Below are 23,844 nucleotides of genomic sequence, written 5' to 3'. Positions count from 1 at the left end.
ATACCAATCTGATGCAAGACGAGTTGTGTACGGTTTGTGTGCGAGAATTACAGTAGCTTGAGATGAGCTGTCAGATGCAAGGGAGAAGAGTCCATGGGATTCTGATGAGCAAGGGTCGCTGCTGTGCTGCTTCGGCTCCCACACTCACCAGTGACTTGATCCACAATCTTTACCGGCCCGGGCCCAATCCCCAGCACCGTCCTCGATCCAGCAGCGACCTGTGTCCGTCCCGCATCCCTGATACTTTTTGCTGTGAGTCCCAACGAGCGGGCATGTGCGGCGAGCTTGTCCATCTCCTCCTCGGTGGGACACTTGAGCGCTACCTTGGCTTGGCCGAGACGCTGCCATTGCTTGAGGAGGCGTGGGTTGGTGGTGAGGAGGGACTGATAACAGGCAAGGGTTGCGTGACTGCAGAGTGGGAAGGACAATACGGATCAGCCGAATCTCCCTTTGATCTTCTCGCAGCTTTCTTTACTCACCAGCACTGAGCAGCCATCTTGCCCTTGTCCATCTTCAAATCCATCCTCACGCATAGAACCATCTTGCATTCCTCCCCACCACTCAACTTGCCCAATCCTCTCTTCAATGCATTCATCTTCTCTCCTTCCTCTCCTTCTCCTTCTCCTTCTCCTTCCGAATCCGAGTCCTGCAAGTCTAGCTCCGAATCAGAGTCGGCGCCGAGCTGATCGTAGCGCTTCTTGAGGGAGGAGTTGTAGGCGAAGAGGGAGCGGCCGACGCCGAGCCAGTAGCCGATGACGAGGGTGGAGATGGCGAGGACCGTGTGGGAGAGGACGGTAGGTGAGAGCAGTGAGGAGGCGCTGCCCGAGGAGAGGGACATTGCCGTCTCTCTGTAGTCGTTCAGGGGTGAGGATCAGCAGAGTCACACGCTGATCGGTAGGAAGATCTTGACCTGAAGTGACCCGCAACGCACGTCTCTGGCTGTTGCACTTTTTGCTCGTGCAGCAGCCGCCAGAGCGGGAGGCCCAATCTCTGTGGCTTGCAACGGGGCTATATCCCACGCGCATTCTTTGACTTCCATCTTCGGCCATAGGACCTTGAAAGCACCGCATCCCGTCCGATCTGCGAAGTTAAGCAAGGTACCGTCCAGTCAGTACTGCGGTGGGGGACCACGCGGGAATCCTGGATGCTGAAGTTTTTGCTCCTCTTTTCTTTTTGCCTCGCGCCAGCACATGTCGCTTCATCCTTCTGACACTGACATCTCACACCACAAGCACCCATTGCTTCAGTAAATATTGTACTAAAAGACAAAGACCGGCAATCGCTCACTCTCAGCGAACAAAGAAACGATCCACAGCGGGGCTCCACCAGAAGTCTGTGGCCCACGTCAGCGCCTCACCCTCTCCGTCGGCCGCCGCGGCACTGCACTGCTCCAGCTGGTAGGCGTACAGAATTGGTGAGTGTGCCAGGATTCTACCAAAGAGCGGCACGTGCTGTAAAGCGACCAGCCATTTGGGCACCGAAGCAAGATACGGCCGCACACGATAGGGATCCCTTTGATCTGTGCCGCCCTTGATGACGATCTTCGTACCCCATGGCCACAGCGTGCCTGGTCCCACGTAGCTATCACTGCCGCCCTTGAGCGTGACCTCCTCACCCACGTGGGTGAAAGTGAATTGGTTCAATCCGCCAAGACCACCGGTGTCTGAGGCGGTGGAAATGGCGGCAGGCAGCCAACCTTTGCTGTACGACTGGTCCCCCAAGTCGGGCAGACCAGTAGCGACGATGTCGGCATGATTTACAAACCGCCATACATCGTGCCTTCGACCCTTCTTGGGAGCAAATAGAGCATTGTTGAAGCTCCCACGGGAGAAGACGTCGCCGAATATGGGAGTTCCAAAGGTATACGAGTCGCGCAGGATTGCCTTTGCGTATCGTCCCTTCTTCTCTCCGCCATTGGCATTGGAGGATCCTCTCTCAGCCTCTCCGACTTTCACTACCCACTCGTCTTCGCTTTGCAGAGCCTTTGCGAAGAACATCTGAGCTAGGACAGCCCCGAGGGAGTGACCTGTGACCCAGACATTGATGTCTCTCTTGCCACCCTCTGGCTGCAGCTTGTCAAGCTCGCACACCGTCTCCCTAATGCCCTTGCGCATCAAGTCCCAAGGTCCATCTTCTGCAACGTCAGCCCAGGCGCGTACATCTCGAGGGAATAAAGCGCGGTAGAAGCCTTCATGAACGCTACCATAGGCATCCAGCTCTGCATTGGCCGGCAGGTAGGGAAAGGTGAAGTCTACTAGCCAGTCTGGAAAAGAGGTGGGAGTGGTGCCCTTGAAAGCCAGAATGATAAAGGTTGGATTGGTCTTGCTGTAGAAGAGACCTACAGAAGCCGTCGAGGGCCGTTGAGGAGAGGCATGTCGTGAAGGCAGCTCGCAAAGCGCCACATACTCGAGCTGTAGATGATCCCGGGCAATGTCTCTGATCGCCCAGTCATACTCTGGACAGTCGTCAATAGAAGGCACCTCTTCTACTAGGCTCTCGGCATACTTCTTCGAGTCTCGCAAGTACACCAATGCGCAGAGAGCGGACAAGTATCTTGTGACCTGTTGATCATAGCATCATGAGCATCGTATCCTCTACTATGGTCATCTTGGACTCTTAATGTCACCTACTCACATCCAAGTAGATGGTCCTCGGCTCTTCTGAGTTGGTCTTTGTCTCGAAGTCCGGCTCCGCTGGCGACGACAAGACGTTCAGGGCACTGGCTTTGAGCTCTTCAGGAAATTCTTTATAGTACACTGCCGATCTGACGCCTGCATATAGAAGTGATAAGGAGGATGTGTCAGCCAACAGTAAGTGCTAGGCGGCATTTCCACGCTCGAGTGCATCACTCACCGCCCGGTCCGTATGGGCCGACCATGACATAGTCTACCAGCTTCTGTATTAATGGTCCAACAATCGGAAGAAAGCCGAGCAGTGCGAACCCCGCTGCCACAAAGAGCATTGCAGATGCGCCAAAGGCAAACAGGAGCATGCTGAAGAAGTTGACCGGCTGAAAGATGATGTTCGGTATCACGAGGATGCAACGCGCCCAGGTGGTGAGCAGAAAGCCAGTACCGGCGAAGATCATGTAGCTTATCTGGACGGCGACAGCTTTAAGGAGTGTGTACCATTTGCCGATCCTTTCGGGGGTGATGTTCATGAACGGCAGCTGGGATGTCGGAGGACTGGCATGTTCACTGCTTGGTGCGTGCGCGAAGTTGGCTTTGAGAGTCACGCTCTTGGTCGGGGAGCCCTTGCTGGTAGAGGTGACCGGTACCGACTTGCCAAGGGCCGCACGCCGAGCTTTGAAGCTCGAAGAGTGCAACTTGGCCATGCCTTGTGCGAAGGTCTCAGGGTCTCCGCTCCCCCCATTCGTAGCGTTGACAGCACTGCCAACAAGAGCATTGGATTCGTTGACCGTGCTGTGCTGCATCGTCGTTGCTGGAGCGGTAGCCATGGCTGAAGATGGGAGAGGGAGAGCTGGCTGAGCGGCCACCGTCTGCAAGTAAGACGTTACAAGAGAGGGCAAAGACCCACTATCCCACTTTCGGCCTTAGGCCTTATAGCTCTCATGCAGCAGCACAATGAGATAAGGCCTTGTGTGTGCTATCAGCTAGACTATCAGCTGTGAAACGTGGCCGTGCGGGAAGCCCAAACGTTCCCATGTGCGTGTGTGCGTGCGGGAAGCGACGTAAAGTGCGGGGGTGGAGGTTCCGCCCACGGCGGAGAACACGGCTCAAAGGACCCTGCCGTGGGCGTGACAAGGCGATACCGGCTTGGAAATCTACCCGGAAGGACCATTCTGACCATCACGATACGAGAAGTCCCTTTGGCCAATATTGTACTCTGACCCACTCTCGCGCCAAGTCCTACTACACCATGCCTCCCTGGACCCGCCTCATCCGCTTCGTAGCGGCAGAAGATCATCAAATCTACACCGGCCAGCCACTAGACGACTCCCTCGACATCGGGCAAGCCTACTCCTCTGGTCAGCCCATCAAAGCCCGTCTCCTCTCCGCCCCCTCCCTCTTGGACGATCCCCTGCACGCCACCCTCTCGGATCAAGTACGAACAGTCAAAGCCCTCCTCCCTCCTCTGGACCCACAGCGCGTAGGCACAATCCGGGCGCTAGGGGCCAACTTTGTACAGCCTGGACAAAACGAGGTGGAGGCAAAGAAGAATCGACCACCTATTCCTATTCTCTTTTACAAGCCCGCTACAGCTCTAGGTGGACCTGAAGGGGAGATTGTTGTGCCGCTCGTGGCAAGAGAGGGAGGAGTGGATCAAGCTGACTATGAAGTTGAGCTGGTGAGTTCCTGGGAAAAGGGGCTGCCGGGACCAGGACGTGATCTAGACTGCTGACCGCTTCCCCCACCCTCGCTCCCATTGATTGATGTAGGGTGTCGTCCTCTCTCGTCCCACAAAGGACATTACTGCCTCCGAAGCCTCCGCACACATCCTCGCCTACACCCTCACCAACGACGTCTCCTTCCGCAAGCGCATGTTTGCCGTTCCCCAATGGGGCCTAGGCAAATCCTTCGATGGGTCACTCCCCATAGGACCCGTTCTAGTTCATCCTTCCCTCATTCCCAACCCAGAAGACGTGAGACTCAAAACAGAGGTGAATGGAAAGACGGTGCAAGAGGGGAGTACAAGTCAGCATCTATGGAAGGTATTTGAGACGGTGGCGCAGTTGAGTCAAGGGACGACACTGCCTGCAGGCACGCTCATCTCCATGGGCACGCCTCCCGGGGAAGGGTTCAAGCAGAACCCACCCAGGTGGCTCAAGCATGGAGATCTGGTCGTGGTCAGTGGAGACAAGGGACTTGGATCGCTACGAAATTGGGTGCGCGAAGAGGGTGTGCAGACGGCAGTCAAGGCCAAGCTGTAGTGAGGCCTCCTTGTGAGGCAGTGCAAAGGGTATGAGAATGATATGAATGTGCACCACTTGGGGGCATGTGTACAGCAAAAGACAGATTGTAGCGTGGTATATTGTGATTTTGTCCGTATCCGTTCCATGGTCGCCGCAATCCCTGCTCAACTCGATCGGCGCTCCGTACCTCACTGGTCTGCCTTTCTGAATCCAGTGCAAACAACGTCCTCGTCATCAGTCTCACTGTCTGGCGCAGCCGCAGCCGCAGGAGCACTTGAGGCAGGAGCAGTCGGCTGCAGTGCGAGGAGGCGACTGACGCCACTTCCCGCTCCAGTTCCACCACCAAGCAACGTACCTCCGCCGCCTTTCTTCTTCAGAGTGGTGCTCTGCTTCTTCTGAGGATTTGCAGCCGCCGAAGAGGATGCTGGACGCCGAGGCGAAGACAGTGAAAGTCCCTTGGGCTTTTTCTCCTCGCTGTGGCGCTCTCCGGACTCGCTCTTGACTGGCGTATGGTCGGAGCGTGCCTTGTCATCTCCGGAATCTAATCGAGAGGTAGAAGTGCGCTGAAGAGCTTCCATACGTCGCTGACTAGCTCCCAGCCTCTGTACATCCTTCAAGGCTGTCTGCCACTCCTCATCTTCCCCTACTATCACGCCGCTGCTGGGATCGCTAGAGCCAGAGGCTTTCTTCCCTGATTGCTTTGCAGTCTGTGCTCGCTCGACCTGGAGGGATTGACGATAACGCTCCATCCTCCTCTGACGCTGGGCGTCCGTTTCGCCAGACGACATCGTCTGCCGCTGAGACTGCCCCGGCGCCGACGCCGGACTCGTGGAAGCAGTAGCGATTTTGCCGTCTGATGGGACCGGATTGGAGGGTAGATTGCTGCCGGCTCCCCCTGCCGAAGAAGGACATGTTGAACCGCATACAAAGGCAGAGTCGTCGGCTTCGTCGTCGGTTGCAGAGTCGTACAGATCGCCATCGTCTTCTCCCTCCTCTTCTTGCTCGTCTTCCGTTTCGCTTTCCTCCTGCTCTGCTCCGACAGGTAGATCGTCGAATGCAACATCCGAGATTGCATCATCGGCTTCGTGACCATCCGCTTGATCGAAGACGCCCAGGGACGGCAGACGTGATGAGCTGCCAGCTTTGGCTTCTTTGCCGTCTCTCTCATCTTTGCTATCCGTCTTCTCAGCCTTGGTCCCGTCGGACGCAGCCTGCAAAGCATTAATCCTCCTCATCGTAGCTGCCGCCCTCAAATCCCTCGCAGCATTCGTATTCGCCCTTCTGCGAAAGGTCGAATTCTCGTCGAGCTTGTACTCTTGACTCTTCGCAGTTGCCCTTGGGAGGTAATCTCTACCGTCCACACGAGATCCAGAGCCGGGAAGCGCGACGTAGGCTCGACGCTTGCCGGCTGTGAGTTCAGTGTTGCGTGCAGTCTGTGCGCCAGTGTGCAGGGATGGTGTTCCCTTCTTGCGAGTCGTGCCTGGAGCAGACGCTCCATTGTGAGCTGTCCTTTTGCGCTTCCTGCCTGCAGTTCTTCCCTTGCCTTTGCCCTTCTTCCATGCTCCACCACAGAGAGAGGAAGGAACGGCCGCACCTCCCAGATCGCTCGAGCCTTGACACCACTCTGCATCGTTCAGCCGGCGACCGGCAGACCAAAGTCCGTCGCCGTAGTATCCCTTGGCTTGTAGCTCTCGACACTCTTGAGAAAATGTCTTTGTCCAAGCCGCATGGCGAGAGGAGTGGTTCTGATAGGAAGAGCGGTATAAGGATGATCGTCAGTATGGGCGGCCTGTTAGCCCTAGATTTGAGCTTCTCTCTCCAATGCTCCTACTTCTACTCACCATCTCAAATGAATGTGCCAGCTCATGACTAAAGACATAGCACAGTAGCGGAAAGGGTAGCCATCCCCCACCTCCTCCCTCCCCCTTTCTCGCTCCCCTCCTCCTAAGCACCAATTCAATATTCTCTCCCGCATTCCAATTCCTCCCACTAAATTCCGGATTAGGTTCATACTCTTCAAAAGAGTTGATCTGTAAACCGTGTTTCTTCATGATGGGTTTAAAGAGGGCGGCAAGTTGTTGTAGACGATGGTGGGCTTCTTCGTGGTCGGGGTAGATGGGTAGGGAGGTGATGTAGTTGATGTAGGGGTTGCGAGAGGTGTCAGGATCGTTGAGACGGAGGTGCACCATCTTGCCTCACACGACCCCCTCGACGGTTGCTCGGTTCTGATCAGCAGCACACCTCTTGACGAACCTCCAAAGGCTCTCCACTCGATCTTGCCCTTGTGTGGTAGACTAGGGATCGTTGATGTAGTCTAGTATCACGGACAGAAGGAGCGGACTGATTGGCTCACGCCACTCTCGCACTCGTCTTGCATTTCTCCACACGCGGAAAGAGGCACGCGTCAATCAGTGGCGCCAGAAGGTGACCGCTCAGCCAAAGGGGAGGAGACGAGGAGGACAGTGACATGAATTGTATCAAGTGAATGCTATGGCACAGACAGTGACAGGAAAGAGGGAGACCGATGCGATGGAGCATGAGAAAGGGGTATGCTCTCTATGTTCCGAAGGCCTAGGGTGAGCGAGTGTCCACTCAGCTTCCTCCTCTGAGCCGGTCTACGACCCTTCCGACAAAGAGACACGCTATCACTGCGAATGCCACTGCTAGCTTGGACCGTGTTGAGAACGACCCGTCTGCGGCGACTACTGCTGGCTGCTGGACTGGTCTTGCTGCTAATGCTCTTGCGGAGGTATCAGATTGAATGTTATGGAAATCGGTGGCTGATGATGCTTGTGTGTTGTCGATTGATGAAATGCCTGTGGGCGAATGAGACGGGTGGTAGAGGTGTGAGACACAGGTGCACATCAATAGCCACACGCATGAAGGCCGAGGGAGAGAGGAGAGTGGCTAGAGATTCTGACTGACCCATGGTAGAACTTCTCTGCTTTTTCTAGTTCTCTCCCGTGCCTCTAGAAACTATCGTGCTTCACTCACTCTTGCCCCCTCCTACTCCCGGTGCAGCCTTGGCAGGGCTGCTACTATCGCCGGCCTTCTCCTTCTTGCCCTTTGGAGGCATCGTCTGACCCATATTGGGCAGGTCGACGGCATTCACGCTATCGGCAGCATATTCTGGGAAGATCTTCTTGAAGCGGGGCTGGTTGACATTCCAAGAGTGAGACCGGGAAGCCCAGGTCTTGCGCTGCTCAGGGGTGGCAGTCATAGCGCCAGCTACGATAAAAGTTGTGGAGAGAAGATACTATTGTCAGAAGGGAGCAATGGATTGACGTACGATCGATCGAACTCACTGGCGATGTCTTCAGCATTCATGAATGAGTGCAGTCCGATCAGAATGTTTGCCACGCTCCAGCTTGGGTTCCAGCTACAACAGTGTTGGGCAAGAGCGAGGAGCCGACTTCAGCAAGGTCTCTCTGTCAGACAGCAGCCAGCCATTGCAGACTCACCTGTGCTGATGGAAGTTGCTCATGCTGGTGCAGATGAGGGCATTCTCAGTGAAGCGCCCGTTAGGTGTGGCCACCTTCATCCCGGGTGCCTTGAATGGGTAATCAGATGGAAAGATGAGCTGGCCCCAGTATTCTCCCTACAGGATATACGGAGGAAAGGAACAGGACTGTCAGTCCTGGCTACTATGCTTTGCAGTCTGGAGGATGTGCCTACTCACGCCCTCGTATGGGGTGCCCGGAGGGCCCCTGAGAATGAAGTGCCAGGTGAGGATGTCGGACTCGAGGGGCCTGGCGAAGCAAAAGGGAGGAGGGTCCTTTTCCATCATCTGGTACTCCTTGGTGAGCTGAAGGGGGGAGGAGGGGAGCAGCAGGAAAGGGAGAGGTGGGCAACGAGGTCAGCGCTGAGCGCGTACGATGGGGGTGAAGCATAGCTGCAGTGAGTGCTGCTGTTTAGGTGAGGCTGACTCACCCTCTTGATGGCGGCCTTGCTCGCCATGGCTGTGTGATCTATAGGGTGAGGTTAGGTATGACAATGCCGTGGTGGGCTGCGGCAGTCGAGGATGGCAGTGTGTGAGGATACGAGGAACGAAGCAGAGGCGTGAGTGAGTGAGTGAGTGAGTGAGCAGGGAGTGATTGATTGCGACTCCACTCGCCTACGCCTCGGCCGCCTTGGTCCAGATGCTGCTGCTTCAAACTCCGCCCTCTTTCCGCGCGTCGTCGAGGAAACATCAACACCTCGGTGGGGGGGGGGGGGGACAATCAACACCACGCTGGGGTAGACTACCACCATCCTCATCACCATCACCAACACCGCCAAAGTCCAGGTAAACCTCCCCTCATGCCCGCAGTCGCATCTTCCAGGACCGCTTCCTCCTCCTCGTCGGGGCATCGCGCAACGACCACCTCGCGCCTCGCACCCTCCACCGCGTCCAATCGCATGGACCACACCGGCCATGGCGACGACGACGAAGAGTGGGATGCAGACGATGCAGCTAGAGACAGTAAGATTCCACGCAAGACGGCCCTTCCCAAGAAGGCAGCTCCAGCCACCAAGTCGCTGAAGAAGCCCACACCTGCTGCTGCTGCTCTCGACCTCGAGTCGGACGAAGATTCTCCCTCCTCCTCACCCAGCGCCCGTATTGCCTCTCTAGAATCTCAAGTGACCCGCCTGCGCCAAGAGCGCGATACCTACCTCTCTCAATTTGCCGAGCTCAAGGCCGTCCGTTCCACAGCCGCCGAAACCGATCTCGCTTCGTACAAGAAGGCTGCCGAGACGCGCTTTAGACATTCAGAAGATTTGGTCAAGAGCTACAAGAATAGCTTGGACAGGGCGGAGAAGCGGTTGAGGGGAGAGATGGGTCTGATGGGAGATGAGGAGAGGGAGAGGGAGGAAGAGAATGAGAGGTTGAGAAAGGAGGTGGAGACATTGAAGAGGGAGAAGAAGAAGGCGGATGAGGAAGGTGAGTACGCGTAAAGAGGAGCTGAGTCCATACTGCATCGAGGAACGCTAGAGTCACTGACCCATCCCCCCTCCTCATTCATCCCATCAAGCACGTCGCCTAACCCTCGAGCTCCGCACCGAAGTCGAATCCTCCCGTGCACTCCTGTCCAACTCCAAGAACGGCAGCTCCAGCTCTTCAGGCTTCAACCGCGATGGGGACAACCAAGCAGTACGACGGCTGTACGAGGACCTGACGGGCATTGTCATCTCGCGTATCGAGCTGTGTGAGCGCGAGGAGGGGGATGATGCGAATAGCGAGAAGAGGAGGTACACTGGAGCGTATGCCGCGGTAGGACACCATGGTGAGTACACAGGGTGTCTGAAGGGCTGCAGTGCGATCTATACCCCTTCTCACACCTCCCATGCCCCCTGCCCCCTCCTTCCACAGATCTACAACTCTCCCTCGAAGAATCCACTTCCACTCTCCCACCCTCCTCTTCTTCCTCTTCTTCCAACTCCCGCTCCACCTCCTCTCTGCGCAAGGACCTCGTCTTCCGTCCTCACCTCGACTCTCAGCGGGATCTCGCTCTCCTCTCCCCCGGAAGTAACCTACCAGAGTATCTCCGCGAGGAGATTAGGTTCGATAGAGGATTGAGCGTAAAGTTCTTGGGCACGTTGGAGAAGGGATTGAAAAAGTAGAGGAGGAGAGGGAGGGGAGAACGTCGTGCCCCTTCTACTACTAGCCATAGCCATTTGCTTTTCTCGAGATAGTTGTCCGTTGTCCTTTTTTTCTCTCTTGTTGTCACTGTAGGTCTTTTCTCCCCCCCCCGCCCCCTTCCTTTCCTTTTCCGATAAGTGATACCGCATACCTCTTCTTTTCAACTCGACTCAACTCATCCTATCCTTGCCAAGTCTGAACACTCCAATGCTCACTCACTATTTACTTAGTCATTCATTCAGTCAGTCAGTCAGTCAGTCAGTCAGTCAGTCAGGAGTGATTAGTGAAAGAGGTCTTTGTATTGCTTTTGGCGTAGTGAGCGAGCAGAGGGGAGGAGGAGGAGGAGGAGGACAAGAAGGAGAGAGGAAGTAGTGGGGACAGGAGGAGGTGCGATGAGAGGAAGAGGAGAGAAGAGAGGAAGAAAGAGAGGCTGCCGTCGTGCGATCTTGACGAGACAGCGTGACATGGCAGGTCCCAGTCTGACCGTCTCCTTCAGCATGCCTTGACGCTCTCAGCAGCGCATCCCCTCTATCCCGCGTCGCTTTCAACCTTTCTCACACTGCCTTCCTCCTCAGCCCATTCCTTTGTCCAGCGTATGGTCAGGATGCCGCATTGTCGCGTCCCAGCATCCTAGTGTCCACCTTCTATCGCGGTCCCAGCATCCTTCTGTCGCCAAACAGCCCCCCAAGCCCTCTGATGCAGACGCAGATGCAGCGTACGAGCCTCGACCACTCGGGCATGGTCTGATTGGCACTCTTGAAACTCTTTCGGCTGCCTTGGAGCGGGCAGCGCGAGCCTCCTGACTGGACCAAAGCCGTCTCGGACGCAATGTCGCGCATCGAATCGCTAGGACTGCTGCTGCTGCTGCTATGTCCAAGCTTGACATTGTCGATCATGAGCGGGAGCGTAGCAGCGCTGAGCGTAGTGCCTGGGCCAGAGTCGGAGCTGGCCTCAAGTGCGGAGTCCACGCAGCCAGTAGCAGTAGCAGCCTCTTCTGCCCTCTCTTGACCGAGCAGCGTGGGCAACTCTGCCTCCTCCACAACACATGCAGGTTTGTCGGCATGGTCGCCGCTGCAATGGTGCGCCTTCTCGACGTTGAGTCAGTCCTCATCAGAGTCGGTCATGAACTCGTCCTCGTCCTCGTACATGGCAATGTCCTCAAAGGCCACTTTGTACCGGAGGATTCCACCAACTCCACCGAAGCCCTTGCAGAATTGCATACCCTCTTGAGAGCGGTCGGTGACGAATTCCAGAGCAGTACCGAAGCTACGGTAGTTCTCTGCGAGCCACTCGAGGAGAGATTGAGGCTCCGAGACCTGCTCCATGGGCTCACCAGTCTGCTTGTCCTTGAAGATGTCCGTGTCCTTCTCCTGCTCCTTGTTGAGCATCAGAACAATCTCCCTGCCTTCGCTGTCCTTGAGCTGGTATCGTGTCACCTCGAGATTCTCCCAGACGATTAGAGTCTCGACGGCGCCCAACTCAAGAGCCTTGAATGTGTCGTCGAGACCGAAGCAGTACTTGCCCGTCTCGAGCGAGATCTCGTCAAAGTACTTTTGGATGAGCTTCTTCTCCTGAACAAACTTGACACTCTTGAGAGAGTCGGCAGCCAGCTCGATGGCCTGATTGAAACCGTTCTCACCACCGTACGACACATCGACGGTGGCAATGACCTTGGTCGCAAGTCGGGGGTCGAACATCTCCGACTGACCCAGCTCGGTCTTGAAGTCGGCGGATCCAGCCAAGACAATACCAGCGACGTTGCACTTGTTGTCAGAGATGAAATGAGTAGCGGCATGCTCAGCTACCTTTCGCCTGTAGTTGTGACGGGCCTCCTCTCGCAGACGGGCGAAACGCAGAGCAGACTGTCCACCACGACCGTGCTTCTTGGGGAGGTCTACGGAGAACTTGTGCAGGATGTTTCGGGTGTTACCAGACAGGGTACCGAAGAGGGCACCATTTCCGTCCATGATGATGAAGCCAAAGGAGGCGTCGCTCTCCAGGAGTTCTGACAGAGCCTCGGTGTGGAACTTGTTGTCACAGAGGTACAGCGAGGTGTTGATGGGCTTGAAGGGCTCGAATGAAATGTTGACCTTCTTTTCCTTTCCTTCATCGGTCAAAATGGTACCGCAGTATACGACGAGACCATTGGGAGGAACACGGTTGTAGAGCTTCAGACGTTGTTGGGTGGATGTGATGGCGGCCAAAACGGAAAGACGGTTGACACGAGACTTGATGTTGGAAGCAGTACCGTACTCTTGCGTGAGCATGTTGCTGAATTGGGAGACTTGTGACTGCAAGAAGGCAAAGGAGCGTGTGGTCAGGGAATGCATGATCAGAGGTGGTCCATAAAAGGGGGCGTAGCGAATTGAAGGCTGCCCCTTTTCAGGTCTCTAGTCTCACCTTGGGGGGAATGATCAGACTGATCATGGAAGTACCAGCTCCTCGGGCGGCATCAAGACCCTTTACGAGCTTCTTCACCTTCCAGATCTGTGTGAAGAGAATGGCAGTGAAGGCGAGGATAGGTCAGCATACAAGATCTACGTTCGTCTCTTGAGCCTCAGGATGTGCACAAGAGAGGGCAAGTAGAGATTCTGCTTTCTACGTCATCTGTTTCGCGCAAGAGCTCACCTGGATGTTCTGCTCCTCTTGCGAAGGAGCTGCTGACATGTTGTGAAATTGTGATGGGGTGGAGTCCAAGGGCAGGCGGAGGGGGACGCAGCGAAGAAGCTGAAGAGTCTACTCGGGCCGTGAAACCTCGAGGTGCGTGAGAAGGTGAGGCGGGGGCGGGGCGATGCAGCAGGACAAGCAAGTACCGTCTAGCTTCTACGAGGTAGTCGTGATCGTGAGAAGGTGGGGTGAGGTCCGGAGTCGAAGTACGATGAAGATGGTAGTGGTAGTAATATCGTCGATGGCGACCTTGGTTTCTCCTGGCCAGGCTTCAAATCTACGCCTACGCCTCACCCAAATCTCCGAGGAGGAAGAAGGAACAATTCTTGCGCGCAGCCCAGGGCCAGGCCACACCCGCCGCCCCGCCAAGCGCAAGGCACAACTCCGCCCCTCGATGCCCTTGTGGAGTCGGCCGGTAGAAGTACGAGACTACAACTCAATACTCACACTCGCCATATTCGTGGACAACGGAGAGAGGATGCTCAGCTTGTCAAGGTGAAGAAAACAGGGCTACACACGTATTCAGGCGCCCAAGTGGAGAGATCATCAAGAAGGAATGAAGTTGGAATTACAAATGCTTGCTGAATCGAGATGGCAGAGGTCGTGCTGAGAAGAGATGCTGTTCCTTCCTTCCTCGCCCCCCTCCCAGGTCATACTCTCAGAGCCTCCCTCACTCGCCCTTTTTACCACGCTTGCTCTTCGCCTCCTTGACCGCCTCGTCATCTTCACCGCCCTCTTCACCAGCTCCGTTGAGCACTGCCTCTCCACCGCTGCTGTTCTTTCGTGCATCACGGATACGTCCGCTCCTGCGCTTCCCATCCTCCTGACCGACCTCCTGCATCGCCTGCCACACCTCCTCTTCGTCTCCCTCTCCTTCTGAGCCTTCCGTATCGCTGCCTTGTCCTCGATGAGCACCGCCGTTCCTTCTGCTGCGCATGCTCTCGTCTCCGTCTCCCTCCGCGGCTGCTTCGTCCTCTGCCGAAACCCTGGGCACCACCCCATCCCATACAGAGGCAACGACGCCAGCTCCACCCGTAAAAGCGCTGTACAGATTCTTGCCTCTTGCATGAGAGCCCTTGACGAGCTCAGAGGGCGAGGTAGGGAGCGTGTGCAGACGCAGCAGCCGATCGAAGGATGTTGTGAAGAGCAGAGGGCTCTCAGAAGACCTGCCAGACGCATATTCGGGTGGTGGAAGGGGAGCAGCAGAGGTGATTGCTCCTGTGATGTCCTTCCACTGGTACTTCACCCTCCCTGAATCACTGACATCCACGGCATAGAGCTTTCCGGCGCTGTCTGCAGCTACTACCTCGTCCTCGTTTGTACCGGAACAGGTCACGAGCTTCAGAGCTCCTTGCCCAGGCAAGACGACCCTGACTTCCTTTGTATGTTTCCTGACCCCACTGGCGGGCTCGTAGATTCGGACCAGACCGTCGCGCGTCCCAGCGACAATGGTCAGAGGGGGAGGTGTTGAAATCTCGTTTGACGATGCGGCAGGGTTCGCTGAGGGAAGGATGGAGATGCTCAGAATGTTGGGTCTTTGAGGGAGTGAGAGACTGTCGTTTGGCAGCTGTCGAGGCGCGAAGAAGGACGAGGTCAGAGATGGGCATCGTCGAGATCTCGCAGCCCCTACGACTTACATTCTTAGCCCTCCATACTTCTCCCCACATGAGCTCCTTGGCCTTGGCCCGGGCTTCTGCCTGCCTCTTTCTCTTCCTCATCTTGGCATTCATTGTACCGTTGCTGCCGTTCGAGTGCTTCTCTTCGCCATTGGGAGCAGCATGGTCTCCCTCGCCATTAGCATCGTCTTCCTCGCCATCGTTGCCTCTGCTCTCGGGGGAGAGAGCGGTCTGCAGATGCCAGAGACTGAGTGGAATCTCCTCCCCTCCATAGAGGAAGTGGGTTGGATCACTTGCAGGGTGGAAGACGAGCGACTGTAGGGGTTCGGGCAGCTCGAGCCGCTGAACATGAGAGACTTGTAGCTTTGGGCGAGTAGATGAAGAGGTCGCATCGGAAGAGAGGCTAGCATAGATGAAGTTACCTGCGGAGGTGCAAGCGTAGATCCCTCTGTTCAGAGCGACAAATTTAGAGGAAGGACTGTCAGTCACTAAGCTCTTCGGCAAAGGTCTCAGGCTCACCTCTGCTACTCACTCTGGTCCTACTGCCAGTCCTACCCATCTCTGCAGACCAGGTTTCATCTTGTCATGAGTGATCGAAACTAGGAGCAAGGCTTGTTGTGGTGAGGCAGGGACTTCCCTCGGTGCATCAGCGGCCGGGGGCAGAACAACATCGATGGTGGCGTCTTTCCGAGCAATGGCGATCTGGAAGAAGCCCAGGTAAGTGATAGACGATGGAGCAGAGACACATCAGTACATGTCCCTATCTAGATCTGCGAGATGTTCTGCCGCCTTTTGATCACTCACCACCCATCCTACTCCCTGCAGATGTCCACTAGCCATCTTCTGCACAGCTCTCTCAGGACCCGGCACTGCTCCATCGCCGGCAGCTCTCCTCTTCTTGTCAGTGTCGTCCCCCGAGATCTTCAACAGTTCAGGTAGAGGTGGCTGAAAGCTGTCGGGCAGGGAGGCACACTGAGCATGGAAGAGCTTGAGAGCTCCCTCTGTATCGCCTAGGAAGATGCGGTAGGCTGGTGGGGTGGGGCGCGAAGAGGAGGCGAGGGATGAGGATGGGTCTGCTTCTGCGTCCATGGCTGCCATCGTGGGCAATGGAGAGAGAGAGAAAACTGTGAAGACTCCCTCACGTGCAAGGATACGAGTAGGATGAAGGATGAATGTACAGACTAGTATTTGGCGCCTGGCTGCAGCCACTGTACGTCTGCCGTTCCTTCGGAAACAGCGTCGCCTCGCCTCGGCCAAATTTTGGGCCACAGGCAGCCACCGATGCCGCGCAGTGCAGCTTCCGCCTGGGAGCAGCGCCTCACCACATCTTCCTACGCAGGCAAGCACACGGTATCATCATCATCACCATCACCTACCAACTACCCACGCTGACCATGTCCTTTCGTCTGGCATCGTCATCGGCTTCGGCCGCAGCCTCAACGTCTGTCTCATCCGCCTCGTCGTCCGCCATCAGACAGCCTCCCAGCAGACTCCTCTCTGCCTCTGCACGGCTACTACAGGCACCCACTCCACCACCCACCCTGCCCCGCTCTCACTTCCTCGCCAAGACACCCGCACCGCGTACCACCCTCGAGGCCTACCGTCGCTACCCTAACCACCCTCTCAACGCTTTCTTCCAGATCAAGAAGACGACTCTCCCTAGTGCCGACTCGACCGACGGTACCTCTTCCGCCTCGGCAGGCGAGGAAGTTTCCCTCCCCGTCTCCCTCGTACCAGAAGACATCGGTAAAGACTCCTCCCGCCGCTCCTGGATGGCTCCCGAGCTCCGTCGCAAGTCGAGTGTAGAGCTTCATCAGCTCTGGTACGTCTTGCTGATGGAGATGAATAGGATGGGGACGAAATGGGAAGAGATTAGGAGAAATGGAGTGAGGGATCTGGCTTTGCAGAATGATACAAATGTCAGGACGAGGATGCTCAAGGTGAGTGCGCTTGATGAAAAAGAAGAGTGGTGAAGCTCAGAGTCTGATTGTTTCCCTCTGTACTCTGGTCACCTATCAGCTCAAGAGCTCCATGGGCCGCATCAAGCTCGTACTAAACGAACGTCGCCTCGCCCTCCTCTCTGCTCGCTCAACCCACCACGCCCAACTCGCCCTCGCCGAGCGTCGGGCAGCCGAAGCCGCACTCAAGGCGGCCATGGACGCAGAGACGGAAGAAAGACACAGACTTGAGGACATTGCTTTTGAGAAGATGAGACAGGAAGCGGCAGATGCTGAGGAGTTTAGTATGGGTGGAGAGGAGAGTGCGGGTAAGGAGGGGGTGCAGGTTGGGGCTGCGACTCAGAAGGGCAAGTACAATGAGAGGTGGTAAAGCTGAATGCAGGATCAGGAGCAGCTCTCTTTACCGTTTCATCCTTTGGGCGAGCTCACTACCAATGCAGAAAACTCAACAAGAGAATAGTATTACGCATGACCGCCTCATCATTGTCCAGTCCCTTTCGAGTCCTCTCTTCTCAGTCCACCCTGACATACCGACTCGAGATTGCCCTCTTCTTTGGTCCGCTCCGTGTTCCACCTCCAGGCATCGGTGGAGGGGGCGTACCGCTCCCCGTACCCGGAGGACCACCGCCGCTACCACCAGCACCGAGGGGAGCTGCCGTGCTAGGCCGCATCGGAGGCTGAATGGCCGGGGGTTGATTTGGGTCTGCGAGATTGGATCTAGCCCGGGGTAGAGGACCTCGTGGTCCGCCTGCCATGGAGAGGGGTGTTGGTGAAGAGCCACCGACTGCTGCGCCTTCGCTGATGGAAGGAGTGCTGGAGCCGCCTGCTGCGCGGTAGTTCTGACCTTGACCAGGGGAAGGCGAGGCGGCTCGCTCAGATCCTGCTCGGTGTGAGCTGGCAGGTCCACTGACGGACCTCCCTGCCCCATGCGCACCACCAGCTCCACCGCCGCCTGTCGCCATGGAGGGTGAAGCCGTAGTAGCGCGTGGGGGTGGTGGAGGTGTGGCTGCTGCCCCTCCTGAATCGCCAGCCTTCTTGTTAACCCAGCGCTTGAGCTCCTTGTCGTAGTAAAAGGCAGACTCTTCACCCATGTGAGCTTGCACGGCTTTCGTAGCCCCATCTGCACCCGCTGCCGGAGAGGCTTCTTTACGACCCCAGAGTCTACCGAGCCAGGAATTCGTGGCAGGCTTACTGGCTTCCTCCTGCGCCTTCTTCGCTTTGGCCTCTTCTTCTTCCTTCTTTCGCTTCTCTTCTTCCCGTGTCTTCTCCTCGTCGGCATCGTCTCCACCGGGGTTCTGAGCCGCCTTCTTCTTATTGCTGTTGTTGCCGAAGCCCAGATCTTCGTCATCCTCGCCCGCGTCCATCCATGATCGCGAGGCAGCTTGGTCACCTCCCGCACTCGCCTGTTGACCAACTGGCGAATCAAAGGCATAGGAAGAAGGAGAGTACGACGATGCGCTCGGCGTCAGAACATCCATCGGCGAGACGAAGCCATTAGGATCAGCGCCTTGGTCCAGATCTGCACCGAGGCTGCTGATGAATTGGGGCTTGGGACCCGTGCCAGCTGCTGATGAGCTGTCGTAGCCATACAATGGCGCATCTCCGCCGTACTCTGACCCAGGAGCAGCCTGCCCGGGCCAAGGTGCTGCTTCTGTCTGCCCGTAGCTGTACGTTTGCGTGCCGTAGCCTCCAGCATCACTAGAGGGGTAGCTTGCATTTCGATCGTTGGTAGTGGGCGGGAAAGATGAAGACTCGTGACTCGATACGCGGGAGTGTTGGGAGCTAGCATAGGATGGGATGCCAGAGGGTGGCAGACTGGCACCTAGCGGTTGCTGCTGCTGGTGCTGCAAGTAGGAGTAAGAGGACGGAGGCGTGCTCGTCGAATTGGGGCCTTGCAGCCCACCGCCCCTCACTGAGGCAGCGCGCGAAGATGGGCGACTTGTAGAGGCGCTGTACTCGGTGAAGGAAGACACCCTCGAGATGCCGCCCGAAGTAGCCTCAGGTGTGATGGAGCTAAAGTGCGAAAAGGCACCCACTGTAGACCCAGCAGCGCTTCCAGGCTTGGACTTGGTCGCGGTACTTTGCGAGCTGTCTGTGCTCTCATCGCCAGCAATGAACTTGGTGAAGCGGCCTTCAAAGACGGAGAGCATTCCGTCCAAGGTCGGTCGCTGCATCTTGCGCGTGACCCAGTTGCCACCGCTATCGAGTTGAGGCGCGCCCAGCAGACGATCAGAGAACTCCTTGAGCTGTCCTACAAGAACTCGGTGGAAGTAGGGTGAGTGCTTAGAAGACGCCTTCACGACACTAGCAATGGCTTCGCAGTACTTCTGAGCTCGTTTGGCCTCGCCAAGCTCAGCGAGCTGGTAAGCATGGACGAGGCGGTAGGCCTGCAAATGAGGAAGGCCACTGTAAGCTTCTTGACCTTTGGTAGTAGGCGTGAGACCTTGTGAGAGTTCATAAGCTTCAGTGAGGATGAAGTGATCCAGATCGCGGAGGAAAGCTGTGCTGGCGAACGGACTCGGGGCGCCGAGCAAGGTGAATCGAGCACCGTCGCCGCCACCACCTCCGAGTGGAGACGTCTGCGGCGAGAGGAGGTAGCAGACGTGAGCTGCCTCATGCCAGCCGCCTTGAAGCAGACCGTCTCCCATGGCCGTCAACGCAGCTGAATCTCCCGAGCAGCGATTGGCCAGGATCATTGCAGCAGCATTCTTCCAATCAGAGGCTTCGGCTGTCAGACCGCCATCAGCAGTATCCGAAGTGGCTTGACCAGGACCAAGTGCTTGTGGCCGCCGGTATATGTCGAAGATAGAACTGGGATCTTGACCCGAGAAGAGATTGTAGATCAGTTTCAAGCTGGCAGAGCTTGTGTCCGCATCCGCTTCGCCACTTGTGCCGACTTCATCCTCGATGAAGCTGCTGGCCACCTTGCGCCAAGTCACCTGGTCAATGGCGCTCGCGATGACCATGGCATGAGCCCACATCTTCTGCTGAATGGCAAAGTCGACGGCTTCGTCTCGATGGCCTGCGGCGAGCAAATCTCGAATGCGTCGAAGGGAGCCGCTGCGAACACTGTTGGTCCGAATGGTGGGACCCAGGTCATCGGCTTGCGTGTCAGCCATGTATGCGGGAGCGAAGGTCGAGGCAGTGGCAGCTGTCTCTGGGTTCTTCGAGCACAACAAGGCTTTTGCAGCTTCGAAGAAGGCTGCATTAGTCCCGTCATGTTCCAGCATCGTCGCGAGCAGTCTCATCAGCAGGATCCGGTCCTCTGCAGTCTGTGCGTCCTTCCTCGCCTCTGAATCTGCCACACCGTCGCTTCCATTTGCCCGCTTTTTCCGATACGAAACACCAGCCTCCATGCCTTCTGCGGCATCCTGCAGATACTTGACGAGTGCAGCCTTCTTGGTCTTGACGGCAGCTGGGACACCAGTGGAGCCTGTAGCACGAGCTAGAGCTCCGGAAGGGGCTCCAGTGCTCTCAAAAGCAGGACCCGGGAACTGCAGAGGATCGAAAGACGATGCAAAACTCGTCGGGGGAATCAGCTCCGACAGTTGCCTGACCTCGATCTGATTTCTTGAACCAGAGTCGCTGCCAAAGCCGCCATAGCCTCCCGCACCTCCGCTCTCATATGCCGGTCCGCCCGATGAAGGGAAGAAGATGGCAAGCTTACCATCGATGCCAAAGCTGACGATGGGTATCTTTGCTCTCTTGCGCTCCTCGATGGGATCTGTGCCTTGCCCACTAAGTGTCCCGTGGCCTGTCGATCCAGGAGCCACAGGCTCGTACGAGCTTGCTTGACGTGTGATTGTCGGAGCTCCAGAGTCATTCGAATAATGGTCGTCCTGACGCATGCCGGACATGCCCTCACTGATGCCGTATGGCGCGGCTCCGTATGGGGTGCTGATGTCATCGTCGGGTCCGCCATACGCGCTGCCAGCATGAGAGTATGGTGCGCCAGCGTAGTCATAGTCCAGCTCGCGAGGTCGCGCAGCGGTGGGTGTGTCGGGTATTGCTTCGTCGTCTGACTGGCCTGGGTAGGAGGGATCCTGTCCCTGGGACAGCCGATGGTCAACACCCATGCCATTCATCTGACCGTACAGTGCCTGACCATACCCTGATTCTCCTGCATACGAATCATTGCCATACGCGCTTGGTCCGTACGCATCCTCACTGTTCGCAGCAGCTCCATAGCCAGGGCTGTTTGCCCTCAAATCATCGGCACCATGCAAGCCAGTGCCTGTACTTGGTGCGTAGGGGTCATATGCGGAAGGAGCTGAGGGCCCATAGGGGTCATCATCGGCCTTTGACGGTGCTCCGTAAGGATCCACATCCGAAGTAGGCGCTGCATAACGGTCAAAAGTGTCTTGCTGACTGAAGTTCTGTTCCGGCTCCCCTCCCTCTGGGTCGTAGCCCTGCTCATTTTGCGACTGAGGGACTCCGCCGTGACCCGCCGGCGCGCCATATGGATCGAGCACGGTCGAGGCATAAGTATCGTCGTGGGCGGGCAGACCTTCGACGCCTTCGACGCTTTGGGGACCTCCGTACATCGAACTTTGTTGGTGGTTGTACGGGCCTTGAGAGCCATATGGGTCAGCTTCGGCGCTTCCGCCTTCGGGATTGTAATGTGCTTCGTCTGTTGGCAGTCCATTCTGAGCAGCATATGATCCGAAGTATTCTCCTTCCACATCTCTTTGCTCATCTTCCGCTGTCGACTCGGCATGAAGAGCAGGTGAGGCAGCACGATCCGAGAAGCCGGGCGACCGTTGATCCCCAGCTTCCCTACGAAGACTGCCACGGGAGCTCTTTTTCTTCTTCTGACCAAGTCGCAGCTCATGGAAGTCCCGAGTGGCCTCGTCAAGCTCGTCAGAAGCCTCGCTATGGGCAGATTGCACTTCCGCCGGAGTTTCTTCCGCTCCGTCTTCATCAGTGATCGTCAACCTCGGTGTGGGAGGCTGATGAAAGAGGAACGAATCGGCCGGTGAGATCAATTTGGTAGAGGAGTCCGAGTGACCTGTCTTCTGAGCAGTGACCTCTTCCTCCTCTTGACCTTCCTTGCTTCCGGTCGGCAGGGTAGTTTCAGCAGCATAGTCCGCTGTGCTTGATGCAATTGCGGGCTCATCGGATGCGGCAAGGGCACTCTGTTCAACAGGGAGGGGAGCAGGAGCGGTGGTCGAGGTCACCTGGTCATCGGCAGTCTTTCGCCGTGGGGGTCCGCGAGGAGGGCCGCGAGGCGGACCGCGTGGAGGACCTTGTGGCGGGGGTTGCAGAGGGAGGGCAGATGCTGAGGAGGGATCTTGACCCGTGCTCTGAGAAGACGGAGGCGCATACGGGTCGAAGTGGTCTGCAGAGGGGCCCCTCTGAATACCATGAGAACTTCCTGCTGCGCCTGGCGAGTAGTCGGACACATCGTAGGAGCCGTCGTAGGACGTTGCTGAAGCAGTTTGTGCGACCATATCATACGCTTGTACTCCAGCATGAGGCGGCTGCGGAGAACCATATGCATACCCCTCGGCAGTCTCATTGCTGCCGAGGGGGTGCGTAGAGCGCTCGTCTCCGTAGTATGCTTGATCGCCGTTCATGCTCGGGATGTCTTGCTGTTGTGGGGCGTACGGATTGTGTTGCTGTGGAGCGTAAGGGTCATGATGATACTCGTTCTGTGGGGCGTAGGATTCCCCCTGTCCTGCATCGCCTGCGTAGTCATACTGCTGATTCTGCGACCCGTAGCCGTACTGGTCTGACTGATGCTGACTACTTGGGTCGTAGCTGTACCCATCGTACTGCTGCTCATATTCAGACTGAGCTGCAGGCTGCTCGTAGCCGTACTGATCCTGTTGGTAGTCTGCATGCTGCTCCTCTTGCTGTGGCCATTCATTGGTGGTCTGAGCCCATTCGCCATTCGGCAGCTGATACCATTCACCAGGCTGCTGTTCTTGCGGAGCATACTGGGAAGAGTCGTACTGGGCTTCTGCAGAAGCGTGTTCATAGGCTTGAGCAGGCTGTGAAGCTCCGTGGGCACTGTACTGCTCCGCTTCACCAGCGCGAGGAGCGTAAGGATCCGATGGACCAGCAGCAGCGTCATGGCCATTCTCTTGGTACCAATCATACGATGCTTCTCCATTCTGCGCTTGCTGGTCCCAGTTGTATGTGTCGCCTCCCTCTTGTTGATGCTGCTGCTGGCTCCAGTCATAGTTCTGTCCCTCATAGCCGGCTTGAGCAGAGTAGCCCTGCTGCTCATAGTACCCGCTCTGCTCTCCATTCGCATTCTCATCCAATGGGGGCCAGGCCTCGCCGGTAGCGTGGGCAGGATACTCGGAGCCTTGCGGCCATGATGACTGATCGGTATATCCGGGCTGTTCGACTCCTCCAGAGTTTCCCAGCCAGTCGTCCGGTGCGTCAGATTCGCCGAAGAGGTCAGGTGTAGCTACCTTCTCCTCAGCTGAGGCCACGACTGGCTCGGCAGGCGCGCTCGGTTCGACGACCTGATCGTGTGTGATCGTCTCGTCTTCTTCTGCCGTAGGCTCTAGCCCTTGCGTACTAATAGACGCAAAGGGATCATCTCCATCGCTGCCGAAGAGGGAAGCAGCGTGGAGCAGGCTTTGCCGGCGCGCCTTCTCGGCCGCTGATGGCTCTGCCTCCGAGGCGGGAGACGAAGATGAGACTGGCTCTGACATGGTTCTGGTCTAAGCAGAAGTGAGATTCTGGGGCCAGAACCTTGATTCGCTCCAAACCTCGATTAGGTGGTTTGGGAAAGCGGGGGAGTCGTGTACGTGGCACCTGTAGGGTTTGCTCACAGCATCGATTGGCAGAAGTGTGGAGACGCGTATGGAGCTGACAGGATGCTTGTGTCTATCGATGAGGATGATGTCGTCTCAGCACCACACCTTCTGTGACAAGGAGGTGCTGGGCGTGTAGATGGATACCAATGGAGGAAGGAGTGACTGCCTGCCTGACAGCATTGCCTTTGAAAGCGCCGAGGAGGAGGAGGAGCAGCAGCAGCAGCTCCACCCCGCCGCCGCCGCCAGCCTTTGACGCTTCCACCACTCAACTCCGCGCGGGGGTCCGGCGATCTCACCTCGAGTGCGGGAGCAGATGGACCACGCCCCACTCCCGTCC

The 23,844-nt window shown here is 56.8% G+C and overlaps 10 protein-coding genes across 10 annotated transcripts; 3 read left to right on the top strand and 7 right to left on the bottom strand.

The window, feature by feature from the left end:
• Positions 1-47: 47 nt before the first annotated feature.
• Positions 48-595, bottom strand: BCV69DRAFT_247402 (PTH2-domain-containing protein; the record flags this gene model as incomplete). The annotated part of the gene is made up of 2 exons (XM_025490247.1): positions 48-408; positions 480-595. 2 exons carry the CDS (start codon positions 593-595, stop codon positions 48-50), a joined length of 477 nt encoding a protein of 158 aa, XP_025348877.1.
• Positions 596-1,157: 562 nt separating this feature from the next.
• On the bottom strand, positions 1,158-3,475 carry BCV69DRAFT_281653 (alpha/beta-hydrolase). The gene is made up of 3 exons (XM_025492056.1): positions 2,854-3,475; positions 2,635-2,771; positions 1,158-2,561 (listed from the first exon to the last, which is right to left on the bottom strand). The coding sequence occupies exons 1-3, from the start codon at positions 3,455-3,457 to the stop codon at positions 1,290-1,292; spliced, it is 2,013 nt and encodes a 670-aa protein (XP_025348876.1). The 5' UTR covers positions 3,458-3,475; the 3' UTR covers positions 1,158-1,289.
• Positions 3,476-3,799: 324 nt separating this feature from the next.
• Positions 3,800-5,039, top strand: BCV69DRAFT_281652 (hypothetical protein). Its single transcript, XM_025492055.1, has 2 exons — positions 3,800-4,308; positions 4,400-5,039. Exons 1-2 carry the CDS (start codon positions 3,880-3,882, stop codon positions 4,889-4,891), a joined length of 921 nt encoding a protein of 306 aa, XP_025348875.1. The 5' UTR covers positions 3,800-3,879; the 3' UTR covers positions 4,892-5,039.
• Positions 4,916-7,201, bottom strand: BCV69DRAFT_281651 (WLM-domain-containing protein). The gene is made up of 2 exons (XM_025492054.1): positions 6,715-7,201; positions 4,916-6,618 (listed from the first exon to the last, which is right to left on the bottom strand). Exons 1-2 carry the CDS (start codon positions 7,060-7,062, stop codon positions 5,062-5,064), a joined length of 1,905 nt encoding a protein of 634 aa, XP_025348874.1. The 5' UTR covers positions 7,063-7,201; the 3' UTR covers positions 4,916-5,061.
• Positions 7,202-7,550: 349 nt separating this feature from the next.
• On the bottom strand, positions 7,551-8,918 carry BCV69DRAFT_281649 (UBC-like protein). Its single transcript, XM_025492053.1, has 6 exons — positions 8,804-8,918; positions 8,553-8,678; positions 8,335-8,471; positions 8,179-8,252; positions 7,799-8,101; positions 7,551-7,689 (listed from the first exon to the last, which is right to left on the bottom strand). The coding sequence occupies exons 1-5, from the start codon at positions 8,828-8,830 to the stop codon at positions 7,860-7,862; spliced, it is 606 nt and encodes a 201-aa protein (XP_025348873.1). The 5' UTR covers positions 8,831-8,918; the 3' UTR covers positions 7,551-7,689; positions 7,799-7,859.
• A 192-nt stretch (positions 8,919-9,110) lies between these two features.
• On the top strand, positions 9,111-10,747 carry BCV69DRAFT_311443 (hypothetical protein). Its single transcript, XM_025494863.1, has 3 exons — positions 9,111-9,794; positions 9,886-10,137; positions 10,224-10,747. Exons 1-3 carry the CDS (start codon positions 9,173-9,175, stop codon positions 10,472-10,474), a joined length of 1,125 nt encoding a protein of 374 aa, XP_025348872.1. The 5' UTR covers positions 9,111-9,172; the 3' UTR covers positions 10,475-10,747.
• Positions 10,748-11,593: 846 nt separating this feature from the next.
• BCV69DRAFT_286874 (putative eukaryotic translational release factor 1) lies at positions 11,594-13,160 on the bottom strand (the record flags this gene model as incomplete). Its single annotated transcript, XM_025493539.1, has 3 exons — positions 11,594-12,784; positions 12,894-12,980; positions 13,122-13,160. The coding sequence occupies 3 exons, from the start codon at positions 13,158-13,160 to the stop codon at positions 11,594-11,596; spliced, it is 1,317 nt and encodes a 438-aa protein (XP_025348871.1).
• A 550-nt stretch (positions 13,161-13,710) lies between these two features.
• On the bottom strand, positions 13,711-15,965 carry BCV69DRAFT_281646 (hypothetical protein). Its single transcript, XM_025492052.1, has 4 exons — positions 15,581-15,965; positions 15,309-15,478; positions 14,798-15,224; positions 13,711-14,727 (listed from the first exon to the last, which is right to left on the bottom strand). Exons 1-4 carry the CDS (start codon positions 15,872-15,874, stop codon positions 13,831-13,833), a joined length of 1,788 nt encoding a protein of 595 aa, XP_025348870.1. The 5' UTR covers positions 15,875-15,965; the 3' UTR covers positions 13,711-13,830.
• A 154-nt stretch (positions 15,966-16,119) lies between these two features.
• Positions 16,120-17,207, top strand: BCV69DRAFT_281645 (hypothetical protein). Its single transcript, XM_025492051.1, has 2 exons — positions 16,120-16,716; positions 16,796-17,207. Exons 1-2 carry the CDS (start codon positions 16,171-16,173, stop codon positions 17,102-17,104), a joined length of 855 nt encoding a protein of 284 aa, XP_025348869.1. The 5' UTR covers positions 16,120-16,170; the 3' UTR covers positions 17,105-17,207.
• BCV69DRAFT_281644 (hypothetical protein) lies at positions 16,973-23,631 on the bottom strand. The gene has a single exon (XM_025492050.1). The coding sequence runs from the start codon at positions 23,400-23,402 to the stop codon at positions 17,247-17,249; it is 6,156 nt and encodes a 2,051-aa protein (XP_025348868.1). The 5' UTR covers positions 23,403-23,631; the 3' UTR covers positions 16,973-17,246.
• Positions 23,632-23,844: the final 213 nt, after the last annotated feature.

The sequence above is a fragment of the Pseudomicrostroma glucosiphilum genome (assembly GCF_003144135.1).
Source record: "Pseudomicrostroma glucosiphilum strain MCA 4718 unplaced genomic scaffold BCV69scaffold_4, whole genome shotgun sequence".
Classification (NCBI taxonomy): Eukaryota; Fungi; Basidiomycota; class Exobasidiomycetes; order Microstromatales; family Microstromataceae; genus Microstroma; species Microstroma glucosiphilum.
This window is presented reverse-complemented; position numbering and strand designations above follow the sequence as displayed.